The 19,510-nt window shown below is 36.4% G+C and overlaps 1 protein-coding gene across 3 annotated transcripts in view; it reads left to right on the top strand.

Annotated features, from left to right (window-relative positions):
* BRAF (B-Raf proto-oncogene, serine/threonine kinase) overlaps positions 1-19,510 on the top strand; it is a 130,871-nt gene that overhangs the window by 28,304 nt on the left and 83,057 nt on the right. For all 3 annotated transcript variants that reach the window (XM_045855519.1, XM_045855520.1, XM_045855518.1), the window contains exons 2-3: positions 3,301-3,402; positions 13,603-13,866. In XM_045855519.1, the coding sequence (XP_045711475.1) occupies positions 3,301-3,402; positions 13,603-13,866 (366 nt within the window). The remainder of the gene's footprint in view (positions 1-3,300; positions 3,403-13,602; positions 13,867-19,510) is intronic.

Below are 19,510 nucleotides of genomic sequence, written 5' to 3' on the forward strand. Positions count from 1 at the left end.
TCCTATTCTGAAGGCAGCTTAAATCTTAGCTCCAGCATTAATTGAGTACCTGTTAGGACTGAGAACCCAGGATAAGTGATGAGGGGACAAAAGATGAATAAAACATGTTTCTGGTCTCAAAGTGGTCAATAAACCTGAAACACAATCAATTTTATATATCAGGTTTTTACTATAAAGCAGTTCTGCCTGGGTAGTCAATGAACTTACTATAGAGAGAATCTGTTTTAGATGAAGGGACTGTAGGAAAAACAAGTATTTGGGGGCTTCAAGGGTAGATCAGAAGTTAGTTTTTGAACATATGAAGTTTGAGATGCTTCTAAGCTTTCTTAATAGAGATATTAGTGACAGAGCTTGCTTTAAAGCTTGGGCTTTATGAGTCCATATTTGACATACAAAGCCACAAGATTGGATAAGATCACCTGGGGAGTAAATGTAGCTTGAGAAAAGCAGATATCTACTAGTCTTTGCAAACATGAGAAGTAGCTAAGTAGTCATAAAGGAAAATACTGCATTATCTGATTGAAACAAAAATTTGAAAATTTTATAATCACTTCTCAAACTTTAATATGAATTATTTTGTTAAAGTTTAATAGGTCTGAAATGGGGCCTGAGATTCTGCTACTCTAAAAGACTTCCAGAAGATTATGCTGCATCTGGCCTATGAACCACACTTTGAGTTGCAAGACATTATATGACAAAAGAGATACAAAGTGAAAAACAAGGAAAGACTGCAGCATTTATAAGAGAATAAGGATTAATGTCCAAAGTATCCAGAATAAAGGGTATCTATAAATCAACAAGAAAAAAATAGAAGGGAAAAAGAATATGGATAGAGAATTTTCCAAAAAGAAATTTAAATGGCAGATAAACATGAAAAATGCTCAGCTTTCCAGGAAATACAAACTAAACAACAAGATCACCTTTCCTCCTCAGATTGGCAAATGTTTAGTAGTTTGATAATACCCAGTTTGGTGGGATTATAAGGAAAAGGGTGGATGCACACCCTGTGAGGAAGCTATGACTTGGTACTTTTTTTCTTTTGGAAGACCATTGGCATAGTTTTTAAATATGCATATCCTTCAGTCCAGAAATCTTTTGCTTTAATATATAAAAGGGAAACTCAGACCTTTGTCCCAAAAGACAATTCAGAACTATTCATGAAACATTTTGAAGTAGAGAAAAATGGAATAATTTAAATGCCCTCTAGTAAGGGAATTATTAGATAAGCCAGGGATCCTGAAACTCCTTTGCTCATCCCCCCCCCCGTATATTTTTAAATTTTCTCACATTTTTTGTAATAATTTTAAGTAGTTTTAAAGGCCATAATTTCTAGTATGTATTATATTTATGTTAAATACATTTTTGGTCACATTAAAATTGAAGGTATAGATCATTGAGTTTAAAACAGAGTAGTTTACCACATATGTAATTTGCAAAGTAAGTTCTTAAACCACTCAAATAAATTGAACTTATTTTTCATTAAAAATAGGGTTTTTTAAATATATCTTAACATAAGTATGTAACATGTACTTGTATTACAACCACTGGACTTCTGAATTGTAGGTTGGCTGGTTAAATAAATGGATGTCTTGAGGCCTTACCAATAATGTGTTTCATTGATAAAATAAGGTCTTGCTCTTCATTTTCCTCTGCTTTTCTTTCAAGGGATTTTCCCTCTTGTTAGGTACTTTGGAGTGTATAAGTAAAGTTAATTTATGCCCACCTAACCTTATTTTACTACTGAAGTTTGAAGATCATTGAAATAAGCAATGTCATAACAATATTATGAAATGAAATGAATATCTAAATTTAATATAATCATTTTTAAAAGATTTTATGTATTTATTTTTTAGAGAGAAGGGAAAGGGAAGGAGAAAGAGAGGGAGAGAAGCATTGATCAGTTGCCTCTTACATGCCCCCAACCAGGGACCTGGTTTGCAGGACGACATCCAACCTACTGAGCCACACCAGTCAGGGCTGTATTTAATATAACCATTTAAGAGGATGCATATATAATAATCATTTAAAAAGGAATAAAATATATATGTATTGACATGGAAAGAGTTCTGAGACATTTTGTTCAGTGAAAAAAAGCAAGTGTTAAAATATTTTTAGATATGATCTTTGTTTTGCATGTATGCAAGTATTTTTTTATATTTGTGACAAGGCCCATCCTGAAAGTATCCAGCTATGTAATGTGAAATTCCCTAGAGGCATTTATTGAAGGAGATATGAGATACAAGAAACATTTTACGTAGGACAGTGATGCTTCAGTCCCCTTCAAAGTAAGGTACCTTGGGACCTCGCAGTTTTCACAATATCATTAACAACTAATCACAGTGTTCATTCTGCTCTGGTAGCAGAAGCTGCAGAACGAATTTTGCCATGATACATTTTCTGCCAAGATCCTGAGTCAAAATCTCAGACACAGTAGTTTTTGGAATTCCCAGATCAGCTTCTAGTTCTCGCACGGTCAGTTGCCAATCTTTGTTGATTGCAGCCCATGCACATTCAATATTCTCAGGTGTTCTGCTTGTTGCAGGCCTTCCAGAACATGGATCACCTTCAACAGATTCTCAGCCATCTTTGAAGCATTTGTGGCACATTTTATTTGCCCTGCACGCATTGCATTTTACCTGAAAGCCTTCTGAATCATCCAAATAGTTTCCAGGGAGGAACATTCAAGTTTAATACAAAATTTGATGCAGATTCATACCTTTACTCACTCAGTCATTTCAGATGCAACGGCCACACTATACACATGCTCACTCAACAGCGTCTGCTGCCCCCACTGACTAGTACAGTGAAGTCATCATTGTTCATACATGTGCATTCCAGTCCACTTTCCTTAGCTACCAGATTATGTATCAAGCAAACTGTTCTCATTATATTAACAATGGCTGGACTTTTTCCAGACAGACCTCATGTATGAGTTTATGTTTTTTTTACTCAAGTAAAAAGATGTGAAAAGATGCATACTAAACTATAAACACCACTTACCTTTTTGGTGGGGGGGGCAGGAATGTGGGAAAAGTAAAAAGAGATTCTTGTTTATTCTGAATATTCATGTATTTGAGGCTTTTTATAATTGAGAATAGGTTATATTAATAGTATGGAAAAAAATTGTAAAATGTTAAATAAAAGGGAAAAACCGCTATACTAACTGATCTCTAAGTTTTCTAAGCTCCAAATTTCAAGGATCGCTGGCAGTTACTGTAATATTTTAATAGAAATGTTGAAGTATTTCTGATTCCTATTCTAAATGACTTTTATTTAAATTGTTTTAAAATTTTTTTTTAGGTGTGGAATATCAAACAAATGATTAAATTGACACAGGAACATATAGAGGCACTATTGGACAAATTTGGCGGAGAGCATAATCCACCATCAATATATCTGGAGGTAAGCTTTTGAGTATTGTAGTAGTTTTTAAAAAAAAAAATGAACTTAAAAAAGCATCTGTACGTATAACATTGGTTATCTAAGGGGGTGGGATTAGAAATAATGGGAAGAGCCCTGGCCTGTGTGACTCAGTTGGTTGGAGTGTTGTCTCATGTACAGAAAGGTCACAGTTTCAGTTCCCAATAAGGGAACATACCTAGGTTGTGGGTTTGGTCCCCAGTCAGGGCACATGAAAGAAATCAATAAATATATCCTTGGATGACAATAAAAAATAATAATGGGAAGAGAGAACTACTATATTTTGCTGTGTGTAATGCTCACCTTTTTGCCCAAATATTAAGGAAAAATAAGGATGCACATTATACATAAGTAGTATTAATTCCATATCTATATAAATGTTTTTTTTAAGATTTTATTTATTTATTTTTAGAGAGATAGGGAGGGGAGGGAGAAAGAGAGTGAAACATCAATGTGTGGCTGCCTCTAGCATACCCCGTACTGGGGATATGGCCTGTAACCCAGGCATGTGCCCTGACTGGGAATCAAACTAGTGATACTTTGGCTCCCAGGCCTGCGCTCAATCCACTAAGCGACACCAGCCAGGGTTATATAAATGTTTTTAATATTTATGCTTATGCATTAAAAGTGTAACTCTAAAAAGCAATGATGATATCCGTATGCAAAATAATGTCCGGGAATATGATAATTGGTTTTGTTTTCCAATAGAAATAAGTGAGAAATTAAATGAAAAAATTAAAACAAAAGTTTTTTTCTCTGAAAGTTTGGGCCAAAAACATGGGCATGCTTTATACACAGGAGTGCATTATAGATGGCAGAATACAGTAGCTTTGTCTTTATTATGCTGCTTAATCTTGTTTCTCTTGTTATAATAAATAAAGAGAAAGAAGAAAGCCTTCTGTATTTGAGGTCAGAAAACTACTTACCATATTAAAAAATGGGAGAATTTTGTAAAATTATTTTTTCCAGAACAGATCTCCCCCAAATTGCTTTTTGCTTTCTTTTAGGTAAAATTTATAATATTTAAATAGCTCAAAGTTACTTAGTTTGACTATTTAATAGTGCCTTGAGGTTTTTATATAAAGCCTTGACTGTCATTGTCCTTAATCTTATGAGGTAGTAGTCACTTTTCTAATCGCAGATAAGCGTTCTTGGCATTAGTTTCCTTATGTAAGTCACTCAGGTTCCACAGCCTGTATTACTTACCACTGCACTATCCTGTCTCTCTCTATAAAAGCTGGCTCCACTATAAATACCAGTCATTTATTTAGGGATATAATCCTAAATATTTGCCTTCTCCTTCAGGTGCCAGAGATTTTTAGGCATGGATTGACAGACTCCTAAACTAAATTTCTAATGTAGTAATCTAATCACTTTTTAAAGGGCAAGGTAAATATTGAGTATTTCCTGAGAAAGTAAGTTTGCATTTCTAATACATATTTGGAAGTTTGGAAATAACTGCTAATATACTATTCTCTTCTTCATATGGCTTATTCCAGAGCACACTGCAAGTTAATGTCAGTGCCAGGACTGGAGTTCATACCTCTGGAATACTTTACTTTCTAATATTCCATGCTTTCTGTTTTACTTGTGTGTCTGAGGAAGATAAGCAAAGGAATCATAAGGAAGAAAATAGTCCTGGGGAAAAATAGTAATTTCTTTGTTATTCAGAATTAGATAACTTAACCAGCAGGTTTTTTCTGCCAGCCGTTTCTCTGTCTGGGAGACATTTAATACATTTGCCTCAGTAATCATGTCTCACTATAGCAGGGATTCACTGCCTCCTTCCACATACACATCCTTCAGGCTTTTTAGTATTCAAGTTACATGTTAGTTGGGCAGCATAAAGCGGACCATAACTCATAGGTTATATCATTAGCGTGTAGATTCTTATTTTCAGGACGAACACTATACAATTTCTTTATAGAAGGCAGTATAATATAGTAATTAAGATGAATCATGGAGTCACACGGACCCTATGTGTTAATCCTACCTGTACCTTGTCTGCATACAAGTTACCTAACCTCTCCATATCTCACCTCATTGGTAAAATGGGAATAATATCATACATGTGGTAATTTAAGGATTAATTGAATTTATAAATATGAAATAGCATAGTTCCTAACACATTAAGTGCACCAAAAATTCAGCAGATACATTTTGAGTGCCTGCTCACATTTATACTTTCCTAAGCTCTGAGGATATAGCAGTTTTTTTTTTAATCCTCATCCAAGGATCTGTTTACTGATTTGAGAGTGAGAGAAAAAAAGAAACATTGATGTGAAAAACATTGGTCACATCCCATATGCACCCTGACTGGGGATTGAACTCACAACCTAGGTAGGTGCCCTGCTGGAAATGCAACCTGCAACGTTTTGGTGTGCAGGACGACGTTCCAACCACCCATCCAGGGTGGGATATAACAATTTGTAAAAATAAAACAATAAAAATCTCTATCTTTAAGCAGCTTGTATTTTAATCAAGGGATGGGATTGCAAATAATAAACATATAAATGAGTTAAGACATTGAACTTACCATCTTTTGATACATTATGAAGAGAGGAGCCTAGCTGGAGATGACAGAATTCTTCCCTGCAGAAAGTTGACCCAGGGTAAAGACCTGGGTATTTGAAGTCCCTTTAGTAAAAAGCCAGGTCTACTGATTACCCACTGAGACTCACTGTTGTTGTGTAAAATATTTGTTGTTTTGTGATTGGCTTATTTGACTTACCTTAATATCTTCAGTGTTCGTCCATACTGTGTCATGTGCCAAATTTTCTTCCTATTTAATGTTGAATAATATTCCATTGTATGTTTACAGGGTGGGGCAAAAGTAGCTTTACAGTTGTTCCCTTGGAAAAATCATATAATAATAAATAGTATAAGAATAAATTCTTTTGCATACTCAGAACTGTAAACCTACTTTTGCCCCACATTTTGTTTATCTGTTCATCTATCAATAGATAACCATCAATTGTTGGTTGCGTCCATCTCTTGGTTATTGTGAATAAAGCTGCTATGAACACAGGTGTACAAATACTTGAGTGTCTGATTTTATTTCTTTGGGTTAATACTGGGAAGTGAGATTAACCAAATCATGTGGTAATTATATATTTCATCTTTTAAAGAACCGTCGTACTGTTTTCTACAGCAGCTGCATTTTACATTCCCACTAACAATACACAAGAGTTCCACTTACTCCATGTACTTGCCAAAATGTATTTTCTGTTTTTTTAATTTGGTTTGCATTTCCCTGCTGAGTAATGATGCTGAGCATCTTTTTTGTGTGCTTATTGGCCATTTGTATTTCTTCTGTGGAGAAACATCTATTCAGGTCTTTTGCCCATTTTTTAATTGGGTTGCTTTTTGTTGTTGAGTTGTAGGATCTTTGTATATTCTAAATATATACCCTGACTGTCAAACCAGACAGGTATTTTGCAAATATTTTCTTTTATTCTGTGGGTTCCCCTTCACTCTGTTGATAGTGTCCTTTGATTCACAATAAAAGTTTTTTATTTTGATTAACTTGTTTTTCCTCTTGTTGCCTGTGCCTTTGGTATCATATCCAATAAATCATTGACAAACTCAATTTCATAAAGCCTTTCCTTATGTTTTCTTCTAAGAATTTTGTAGTTTTAGTTCATATGTTTAGGTTTTTGATCCATTTCGAGTTAACTTTTGTGTATGCTATAAGGTAAGGGTCCAGCCTTTTGCTTGTGCATATCCAGTTTTCCCACTGCCATTTGCTGAAAAATCCCTTCTCATTGAATGGAAATTTTGATAAATGCCCTTGTCAAAAGGTATTTGACCACATATGTGAGAATTTATTTCTGGGCTCTCTATTCCATTGGTTTATGTGTCTAACTTTATGCCAGTACCACACTGATTTGACAATTGTAGTGAAAACTAAGTTTTGAAATCAGGAAGTTTAAGACCTCCAACTTTTTTCTATTTGGAATCCCTTAAGATTCCATATGAATTTTAGGATGGATTTTTTTCTATTTCTGCAAACACACTTGGATATTTTATAAGGATTGCATCAAATCTATAGATTGCTTTGGTTAGTATTGACATCTTAAGAGTCCTTAACTCTTAAATATGAATGGACATCTAAGAATAACCAGATATTTGAAGAAAGCTTTTAGCAGGAAAGATAACAGCAGAAGTGGTCAAAAGGTACTCAGACAATGCAGAGAGCAGAAGAAAACTATTAATTAACATCAGAGATAGGGGAAGATGTAGTGATCTGTTCTTGTTTTATGGCCGTATTAAAGTAGTAAAAGTAATAGAAAATCAGTGGACCATAATGGAAGGCTTTATTTCTGGACTCAACTCTTTTATTTTGTTTTATATATGTATTCTTATTCTAGTACCGCATGTCTTAATTACTGTAGCTTTATAGTACCTTTTATAGTACCTTTTGAAATCAGGAAATGTGAATCCTCCAACTTCGTCCTTTTTCAAGATTGCTTTGGTTTATTCTGAGTCCTTTTCATTTCCATGTGAATTCTAATATCAGTTTGTCCATTTCTTTTAAAAAGCCATCTGAGATTTTGATAAGGATTGCACTGAATCTGTAGATCAGTTGGAGGAGTCATCTTAATCATGTTGGGGGGTTTTGAGTTTGAAAATGAATAACATGTTTCATGCCCCCAGTTTAGTAGAGTCATATCAAGAATTCAAAGAAGTAATATGGTAATAACAGTAATAACCATAACAAGAATTAGTAGTACTACTTATTACTACTAATAAAAATATTCATTGGGTTTTTGCTATATGGTAGGCTCTAATAATTTTTTACTTATATTATCTCCTTTAATTCTCAAAATTACTACACAAATGAGGAAAAACTAGCCACACAAAGAAGACTGTGGTAAAACTCATAAGGAGCTGTAGAAAAAGAGTAACTTTCAAATTTTTACCAAGGAGAGGTTCCAAATAGACTTTGAAAAGTAAGTAGGATTTTGATAAAGAATGGGGTTTTAGAAAAGCTTTGTCATGAAGAAGCATCTGGTATCTGCAACCTCTTGAACAAAGGGAATTTTGTTGGTGGCAGTGGTTGAGGTGTGCCTTGATGTGGGAGGACTTGGCTTACATTTGTAGTGTGAGAAAACAGATGAAGTGAGAGTAAATGGGGGATAGCATGTGCCAAGTCAACCCCAATGCTGTCATTAAATTGAGAGCAGAAAAGGGATGGGGAAAGATGTGGAGAATGGCTTAGAATATAAGAGAAGCTTTTATTTGATGGCTTTGATCCTCAGTAAATTTGAAGGTATTGCTGTTTTCCAAGTGAATTAAGGGTTGGGAATGGTGATGAAGTTAGGAGCTGGAGAAGCATGGAAAAGGTTGGAATAAGTGTTGTAAAGAATTTAATATGATATTAAAAATAAGTAACATTTTCAGGCAGTAGTGTGAAGGACCAAGTTCCACAAATTGATTATGGATCTAATTAGCCTAGCTTTATCATTTTCTCCAGCAATATATTGTATATATATAAATGTGAGAGAAAGAATGGAATAATTGAGTTGTGGGATTTACCCAAGATTGGTACTCAACAAGCAGGTTGGTGAAAGAATGAGAATTAGCCAGAGAATCTAAGATGTTACCAGTGGCATTGTTGAAATAGAGAGCACTATTCTTTAGGGAAAATAAGACAACAAAGACCCAAATCTGAGAAACTTGAAGGGATTAATGTTGACCGTGAACACATCACTGTGGTAGTGAGATGAAAACTTACGAAGGTGGGATAAGTGTGTGTGTGTGTGCATAGTGCTGTGGGAGGTTCGAGACGGAGATCTCAGTATCGTGTGGAGCTCTTTTGTAAGGAACTGTGTAATATGGCTCTGGGTCTCAAAGGTAGTGTGGAAATAAATGCCTTTAGAGATGTGAGGTATAAAGAACTTTAAGGTAAGAGTATTAAAAGAGTAATCCACATCCGCACTGAATGCAGCCAGGATAGATAATAGGGTGAAATGAGCCAAGCCAGGTACAAAACTAGGTAGGCAAGTGCTTTGGTAGATTGCAGCTGTGACAGTGGAGAGAGAGAGAATAAGTAAATGTTTTATGCTTAAGAAAAGGAAGAGGTACTGATGAATGCAGTGAAATAATTGTTTGTAAGCAACAATGAAGGAAACAGTGTATTTTCAAAAATTAAGGATAACATTTTGATAAATAACACTCAGAAATGTTTTGTTTACATGTATTACTTTTCCTAAGGCAAATTTTGTGTGCTGAATGGGCTGCTCAATAAATAGTATTTGATCTTTGGAAGGAGGCACTTTTATCTACCAGACTGCATGTGTACCATCTTCAAAGGGTAGGAATTTCATTGGTCTTTGTTTTTGTAGACTGAGCCCCAAACGATGCCAGGCACATGTAAGCGTGTACACGTGAAAGCTCAATAAATGGTCCCCAGCCAGCCAGCGCACCCGTCCTCCCGCCGGGCTGTCTCCCACTGCTGCTGCCGCAGGATCAGCGGCACCACCACTCGCCTCCAGACAAACTGGTTTGTTTGAAAGCTGAGTCATGGAGACCTCCGGCAAGATGGAGGAATAAGTAGACGCACTGTACCTCCTCGCACAACCAGGATTAGAACAACAATAATTTACAGACAGAATAACACTCAGAACTGATAGAGGATTTATCTGAATGGAAGTCAGACAGCCAAGAAGTTGAAGTAGACCCTACGTCCAGACTGGTAGGAGACGATGAGCCGGGCGGAGGCGGGGCTGGCGCGGGTCGGTGGCGCGTGGAGGTCGGGGACAATTTGGCGTGAAATCGGCGCGACAGCCATCCGGAGCACAAGAATGCAGCGATGATCCCTGAGTACGCAAGCAGCTGCTGGGGGAACCAGTGAGGCAGCGATTGTGGACCAGGGCAGAGCTCGCAGCCCAGGATCCCAGAGAAGGGTCTGAGCCTAGGAGAATGGAACTACCGCCATTGTTCCCTCCCGTCCCCGCTCCCGCCCCCACATATAACGTCACAATCTAGCGACTGGGGTGCCCAGCCCCGGTGAACACCTAAGGTTCTGTCCCCCACCGTAACAAGAGCGACCAGACCAAAAAAAAAAAAAAGGAGAGACAGGGAAAGACATAAGACATGTTTCCAACAGAACAGATCAGTCCCCCCAGGACTCATCCTTTTGAGCGACCAAGAAATAGCCAGTCTATCAGATGCACAGTTCAAAACACTGGTGATCAGAAAGCTCACGGAATTGGTTGATTTTGGGCGCAATTTAGATGAAAGGATGCAGGTTACCATAAAAGAGATGCAGGAAGATACGTGGAGGAGAGTCAATAGTGAAAGGAAGTAATCTGAGTCTCAAAACAATACAGTGGACCAGAAGGAAGATAGAATCAACCAAGCAGGAAAGCATGATGAAATAAGAATTCAAAAAATCGAGGAAAGGCTTAGGAGCATCCAGGACACCTTTAAACGTTCCAACATCCGAATTATAGGGGTACCAGAATGGGAAGGGGAAAAGCAACAAATTGAGCACGTATTTGAACAAATAATAAAGGAGAACTTCCCCAATCTGGCAAAGGGAACAGTCTTCCAAGAAATCCAAGAAGCTCAGAGAGCCCCAAAGAAGTTGGACCCAAGAAGAAACACACGAAGGCACATCATAATTACATTAGCCAAGGTAAAAACAAAGGAGAGAATCCTAGAAGCAGCAAGATAAAAGGGGACAGTAACCTACAAAGGAGTTCCCATCAGACTCTCAGCTGATTTCTCCAAAGAGACCTTACAGGCAAGAAGGGGCTGGAAAGAAATATTCCAAGTCATGAAAGACAAGGACCTACATCTCAGATTGCTCTATCCAGCAAAGCTCTCATTTAGAATGGAAGGGAAGATAAAGTGCTTTTCAGATAAGGTCAAGTTAAAGGAGTTCATCATCACCAAGCCCTTATTTTATGAAATGCTAAAGGGACTTATCTAAGAAAAGAAGATAAAGAAAAGACATGTATAGTAAAAGGATAGCAAACTCACAATTATTAACAACCACACCTAAAGCAAAACCAAAAGAAACTAAGTAAACAACTAGAACAGGAACAGAACCACAGAAATGGAGGGCACATGGAGGGCTAGCAGCAGGGGGGTGGGAGGAGGAGAGAGGGGGAAAAGGTATAGAGAATAAGTAGCATAGAATGTAGGTTGAAAATAGATAGGAGGAGGGCAAGAATAGTACGGGAAATGTAGAAGCTAAAGAACTCATAAGTATGACACATGGACATGAAGTAAAGGTGGGGAACGTGGGTGGGAGAGGGTACAGGGTGGAGGGGAGAAAAGGGGGGAAATGGGACAACTGTAATAGCATAATCAATAAAATATATTTAAAAAAAGAAAAAAAAGAAAGCTCAATAAATGGATCATATTAAAAGAGCCACCCTTAAATGATTAGCACTTGTAACTAAAAGTTATATAGAATACAGCACAGAAAATTTTGGTTCTTATGCCTTGGAATGCTATAAAACATTTCATATTCAGGGTAGGGCACCTTGTAGGTTGTAAAGAAGACTCTTTACTTCAGTAGCTCATTTAAGTATTTTCTTCTCTCATCCCCTCCCCCCGAAATTATGTGGTAAGATCTAGCATACCAGGTGCAGTGGCCTTTTTTGAAATGCAATTTTTCCTTCATTCTCTTCTACCTTTGATAATTCTTCCTTGCTTATAGAATGAAATTCAGGGTTCATAGCATGATATTCTCTACAATGTGGTCCCTTACCCACTTTTTAGTCTTATTGTTTATGCATGTGTTTCTAGTCTTCATTTAAATTCCACAAATATGTATTGATTCCTTACTGTGTCCCAGGTATTGTATGACATTCAGCTATACTAGTTGATAATTTTTCCCTATGTCTTACAATTTTCTACCTCCTTTTGTTACACAATTTATCGTGTACACAGTACCCTCTTCTCCCCATGTACTCCATCCGTCTAAATGATGTTTTAAGATACCCCCTCCTTCCTCATTCTTTTATCAAGAATGTTTTTTGTCATCTATAGCATTTACACAAGTAAAAATACATTCATCTGCTCCTCTGCAGTCCAGTAATGAACTTGAGAGATGAGTACAGCTATCTCTAAATCTTTTATTCCCCCTGTTGCTTTTCATAAATGTAGTACTGCATCTATTTGGGGCGCTAGGGAGAAATAAATGGTGGACCATGGTGTTGAGGAGGGTGATTACCACTGTCTTAAAGAATCATGGACATGTATATTTCAGTTCATTCCATCTCTTTCAATATCATTCCATTTTCAACATTCTTCTTATGCTTAAAATATGATATATGTGGTCATTTGACCTTACAGTCTTAGTCAAAAAAGGACAGTGGTCCCAGAATTTCTTGTCTGCATTTTGTAAGCCACCTTTCAAATAAAATTTTATTCTCTAAGCAGTATTTGATGAGGAAGGAGGTCATCAGAGATCCATAGTGAGAGGAATAAAGTATTTTAACTGATAGCTATTTCAGAAGGAAGACAACAGATATACATCTTCTGACCCACAGGTGGCAAACACAACCCCCCACCTTGTTTTATCCAGCCTGGTGGCAGCACCAAACTCCTTACCCCTAGTTAAGGAGTAGTCACACTTACACGGTCCTAAAATTACATGCGGCCCTTTGAAGGCAACCATGAGGACGATGTGGCCCACAGTGAAAGTGAGTTTGACACCTCTCTTCTAAGCCCTATTGAAGAGGTTTTGGTGGTAATGGTGAGCTCTGGCATTGTGTACCCAAGCCTTGTTTTTGACAAATCTAATACCTCATCTGCTTTACAACTTGTTTGTCTGTTCTTTGAGCAGAGGAAGAGGAGTGTAAAATTTCACATGCTTACAACTTTTTTGAGAAAAAAGATTTTAATGAAAAGGGTATTTATCCTTGATGTAGTATAGTGTTTTATACTATCTTCATTTATTAATACTCATAGATATTCTAGACATCTCTTTTATATATGTGTACCAATTTCTCAATGTAATATAGTATCTTATAACAAAAGATTTATCAATTTAAAGGTAAGAGTGTTCATTGACAGTAATTTCAGTGCTTATTTTGTAACATAACTTAAAACCCTGTTAGCTGAGTTATAAAGAGATTATAAACAAGGACTTAAATTTTGTATTTCCATTTGTTACTGTCAGGAAAAAGTCCAGATTCAGTGTAAGTCTACTTTATTTTATAGGCCTATGAAGAATACACCAGCAAGCTAGATGCCCTCCAGCAAAGAGAACAACAGTTACTGGAATCCCTGGGGAATGGAACTGATTTTTCTGTTTCTAGCTCTGCATCAACAGACACCGTTACATCTTCTTCCTCCTCTAGCCTTTCCGTGCTACCTTCATCTCTTTCAGTTTTTCAAAACCCCACAGATGTGTCACGGAGCAACCCTAAGTCACCACAAAAACCTATTGTTAGAGTCTTCCTGCCCAACAAACAGAGGACAGTGGTGAGTCGACTTTTAATATCATCATTGCCTTTTCTTTGTATTTTTCAGAAAGACCAGTTGTTGAAAATGAAATATATTATCACTTCATACTCAGTGGTCATGCAAATTGAAGCACCCATTTCAAACAAGGGAGGAAAAGACAATTATTTGGTGCCAAAGTCTGTGTTCCTTAACTGTAACAAATAGTATTGTTTTTAGTGTCAGATTTGACACTCAAGTCTAAGTACTAGTTCAGAATCGATCAGAATTTTAAAACTAGTACTTGCTTGTTGTCTAACATCTATCAGGTAAGATTCACTTTTTACCCTTGAGAAATCTCTGTTTGCATTTATTTTTCCTCTTGTTTATATAACTTTGTTGATCATTAGTGTCACCATTAGAACAGAGTACTCTAACATTTAGAGCAAGGAAATTCACGGAATTATTTCAGATGGTCTGTAATCCTCAAGTGTAGCAAGTACTGTCGATAGACTAAGTAAATATGGCACCTGCAAATATCACTACTTTTATAATGTATATGGTAGCTTTTGATATTAACAAAAACCATTTCATTTTCCAATACAACTATCGTCAAAGTAGTTTTTAATTATTTCTGAGACAGCATCAGCAGTAATGTTGGTTCTTCATGGAAAGTTTGTTCACCTATGTTGTTGTAACCTCCAATGGGGTTAGTTTTTCACCATGTGCAACATAGATATGGATACGAAGGTCAGTGTGTGGGAACAAAGACTAGGCCTTCAGCCAGTGTCACAGACATAGTTGGGACTCAGATCTTTATATAAAGCTGAGTCTTGAGGTGCTTTACCTTCAGCGAAAGGGTGAACTGGAAGAAAATTTATTCACCAGCATACATGAGTAGCAATGAAACTTGTCTGTCTTTGCCAGGGCTCCAAATAAAGGGTAAAGGTTACCCTGTGAACTCTTAACTATAGATCTGGTTTCACCATAGTGTGGGGTTCTCTACCCGAGAAATTAACATAACAACGGCTCCTAGAATGGTAATAGCACTCAGGCACAGGGCAAAAGCAAATGCAAATCCTCCCTGGCCCATTTAGGTCTCATGGAATTCATGGAGAGACTGCCCCACTGACCAGCTCAAAATCCAGTTTATAAAATATACAAGGAAACTGTCTACCATTAGTGAGTTAGAAGATTTAGAAACAGCTGGATTAAACTTCTGAGAAAGAACAAAATAGAACTTCCAGGTAGTTTTTAAATTTAAACTTACCTTTTGCGACAGCATGGATGGACCTGGAGAATCTTATTCTAAGTGAAATAAGCCAGTCAGAAAAAGACAGGTACCTTATTATTTTACTATGTGGAATCTAATGAACAAAGTAAACTAACAAACAAAATAGAGACAGACTCATAGATAACAGAGCAGACTGACAGCTGTTGGAGGGGAGGAGGATGGGCTTGCTGAAAAAGGTGAAGAGATTAAGCCAAATAAATAAATAAATAAAAAGTTATATACACAGTCAACAGTGTGGTGATTACCAGAGGGGGAAGGAGGGGAAGGGAGGCAGGTGAGGGTAAAGGGAGGATAGGTGGTGATGGAAGGAGACTTGACTTGGGGCAGTGAACACACAATCCAGTGTACAGATGATGTGTTGTAAAATTATACACCTGAAACCCGTATATTTTTATTAACCAATATCAGCTCAATAAATTCAGTAAAAATTTTTAAAATTTTTAAAAAAAAGAACAAAAGAAAAAAGTCAGTGGATAACAATTATCACCCATAAAATATTGCTAAAAGTGATTGCAAGTTGTCAAATTTCTGTACCTTCCATTTTACAAGAAACACAGGATGTTAGGTGCAATGAGGAAACAAGAAAAATCAGAATGTGTACATCTTCTAAGACAAACCACCTCAATGTCATGGAGATTAAAAGGTTGAGTATTATTCTACACTAAATAAGACTAAAGAGGCATAACAGCTAAATAAAGTGTGTGGCCTGGTTTGGGACTAAGATGGGAAGAGCTGTAAGAGGCATTTTTGAGACTTGGAAAATTTTTAATGTTGACTGAATATTAGATGCTATTATAGAATTAATAATTTTAAGGTGTGATAATAGTTACTATGTAGTAGAATGTCTTTATTCTTAGAAAATACGTGAGTAAGTACTTAGAGGTGCTTTGTCATCACACCTGCAACTCCCTCCACCCTCTTTTTTTAAATACAACTTAAAGTGTACAAATCTCAAGTGTCCAGTTCAGTGACTTTTTACAAGTGTAACTGCCAAGCAGATCAAGATACAGGACATTTCTAGTGTGTGAGAGGATTCTCCTGTGTTCCCCAGCCCCAATTCAGTACCTGCCCTCAAGAGTAACCATTATTCTGACTTCTAATTTCAATTAATTTGCAACTTACTGTCAAATGGTATGATGGAAAACAAAATATATAAAGAGAAAAACAAATACGAAAAAATAATAATTTTGAATCAGTTAGAGAAATTGGAGGTTATTTACACTATTCTAATATTTGTATATTTAAAATTTTTCACAATACAAGTTAGAAAAATTCAAACAACACAGAATAAAGGAAAACTAGAAAGTTCAAAAAAGACAGTTGTCACTAGGGGAAAAAATGAACATATTGGTGCTGATTTGAGGAAGTAGCAATGTAACACTTTAAATAAAATTTTAATATGTGAAGCTAGATACAGCCCCGGCTGGTGTGGCTCAGTGGACTGAGCACTGGCCTAAAATCTTAAAAAAAAAAAAAAAAAAAAAAGTTACAGCATACTACAGAGCTATGTTAAAATGCTTTATGGAGATTATAAGATTTATTTTTAAAAATTCAGTGGACCCCTGGCCAGGTGGTTCAGTTGGTTGGAACATTGTCCCATACAACAAAAGGTTGCAGGTTCGATCCTTGACCAGAACACATACCAGCGTTGTGGGTTTGATCCCCTGTTGGGGCATGTACAAGAGGCAACCAGTCCATATTTCTCTGTCACACTCCTGTTTCTTTCTCTCTCTGTTCCTCTTCCTCTCTCCCTAAAAGCAATGAAAAAAGGGTCTCAAAAATTTTTTTTTTAATTTTAATTCATTGGATTAGGTAAAAAGATAAAATGCATCTGAATGAAGAGAGAATTAATGAATTCTATAAAGCAAAACAAGTTACAAAAAATACAAAGAGCAGTTAAGTGGTTTGAAGGAAAGAATGAACAATTTCATTATGTGCCTCAAGAAGAGTTCCAGAAAGTGAGAAGTAAAGTAATAGAGCAACATTTAAAATGATGGAAAATGTGAATGTAAAGATTTGGAAACACAAGCCCCAAGTTGGATAAGTAAATTTGAATCCATACTTACAGATGTAACAAAATGAAAGAATATTGTTTCAAAAGCACTTATGGAAAAAAAATCTATAAAAGAATTTCAATTAGATTAACCCAGATTTCTTCATGGCAGCTGTAGAAGCCAGAAGACAGTAGAATAATATACACAGAGTGCTGAGAGATGCCCGAGTCACTCAGCTAAACTGTGAGTTTAGCTAGCTTGGTACACTATGAATGGAGACACTATAAAGACCTTTCTAATGAGGAATTTACCTTTCTAATGAGGAATTTACCTTTCCCAGGTTCTACTTGAAGGAGGTACCCAAAAATTTCTTTTAAGAAAAAAAATCAAACACAGGAAGGAATGAAAAGTAAGAATTAAACCTAAAACTACAAAATTTGTAGAGGAAAACAAAGGATAAAATCTTTGTGACCTGGAATTTGGCAATTATTTGTAAATATGACATAAAAAGCACAATCCACATTGAAGATACAGTGGTTCCCCTTATTCAAGGGGAATGCGTTCCAAGACACTCAGTGGTTGTTGATGAGTTTAATTTATAAACTACACCCAGTAAGAGATTAACAGTTATAACCAATAATAAAATAGAACAGTTATAACAGTATACTATAGTAAAAGTTACTTGAATGTGGTCTCTCTCGCTCTAAGTACCTTATTGTATGTACTTACCCTTCTTGTGATGATGAGAAATGATACAATGCCTGTGTGATAAGATCAAATGAGCTGCATGATGGAGACACTGTGGCAGTATAAGAATGCACTATAAGGGTGACTTGAACACAAATACTGAGATACTTTGACTGTCAATCAGATAACTTCAGTGGCTGCTAAGTGACCAAAAGGCAGATGGTGTATACAGTGTGGATACACTGGACAAAGGAATGATGCATGTCCCTAGTGGGATGGAGTGGAATGGCACAGGATTTCATCACCCTACTCAGAACCACTGCACATTCATACTTATGAATTGTTAATTTCTGGAACTAATCATTTAATATTTGAGACCACAGTTGAGCATGTATAATTGAAACCTCAAAAACTGAAACCATGGAGAAGGGGGGACTATTGTATTGATAAACTGGACTTCATCAAAATTAAACGCTTCTGCTCTTCAAAAGACAGTGTTAAGAGAATAAAAAGACAAACTGCAGACTGATAATCATCTGTTGAAGAACATGGATTCAGAATATATAAAGAGACCTTAGAATTCAGTAACAAGAAAACAACTCAATTTAAAAATGGGCAAAGAATTTGAACAGGTACTTCACCAAAGAAGACATATGGATGACAAATAAACACATGAGAAGATTCTCATAAGTCATTAAGGAAATGCAAATTTAAAGGCACAAGATACCACTGCACATCTGCTAGAATGGCTAGAATGAAAGTTGGCCAGACCAAGTGTTGGTGAGGATATGGACTAACTGGATTTTAATACACGGTGGAACTGTACAATGGTACAACCACTTTGGGAAACAGCTTGGCACTTTTAGTAATGCAATCCCTTTCAGAATCTCAATAGCACCTTTTTTATTTTACAGAAATAGAAAAATCCATCCCGAAATTCATGTGGAATCTCAAGGAATCCTGAATGGCCAAATATTCTTATAAAAGAGTAAAGCTGGAGGTCTCACACTTCCTGATTTCAAAACTTACTGCAAAGTTACAGTAATCAAATCATTGCAGTAATGGCATAGACAGACATATAGACCAGTGAAATAGAATAGGGAGTCCAGAAATAAATTCTCACATATATGACCACAGGATCTTTCACTAGGTACCAATATCACTCTGGAGAAAAGACAGTTCCACAAATGGTGCTTGGAAAACTGGGTATACATGTGCAAGAGAGTGAAGTTGGACCCTTATTTTACACCATATACAAAGCTATTTCAAATGGATTAATGCTGTAATGTAAGAGCTAAAACTAATACACTTAGAAGAGAAAACAGAAAACATTGGATTTAGCAGTGTTTCCTTGGAAATCACAGGCAGTGTAGAATTAGGGAAATTGGGCTACACAAAATTAAAAACCTATGCCAATCAAAGAACACTCAATAGAATGAAAAGTCAGTCCACAGAATGGGAAAGAATATTTGTAAATCATGTATATAACATGGGGTTAGTATTAAGAATATATTTTAAGAAACTCCTACAACTCTACCACAAAGAACCCCAAACAACCCTATTTTAAAAAATGGGCATCTTCCAGTCAAGATGGTGGCCTAGGCAGACATGGATTGCCTGTTTGCACAACCACATCAAACTTACAACTAAAATATAGAATAACCATTCCTCAGAAGCGTCGGAAATGGAATTGAATGGGAGTCTGACAACT

Source organism: Phyllostomus hastatus, unplaced genomic scaffold (genome assembly GCF_019186645.2).
Source record: "Phyllostomus hastatus isolate PE091 unplaced genomic scaffold, TTU_PhHast_1.1 phas_scaffold_114, whole genome shotgun sequence".
Classification (NCBI taxonomy): domain Eukaryota; kingdom Metazoa; phylum Chordata; class Mammalia; order Chiroptera; family Phyllostomidae; genus Phyllostomus; species Phyllostomus hastatus.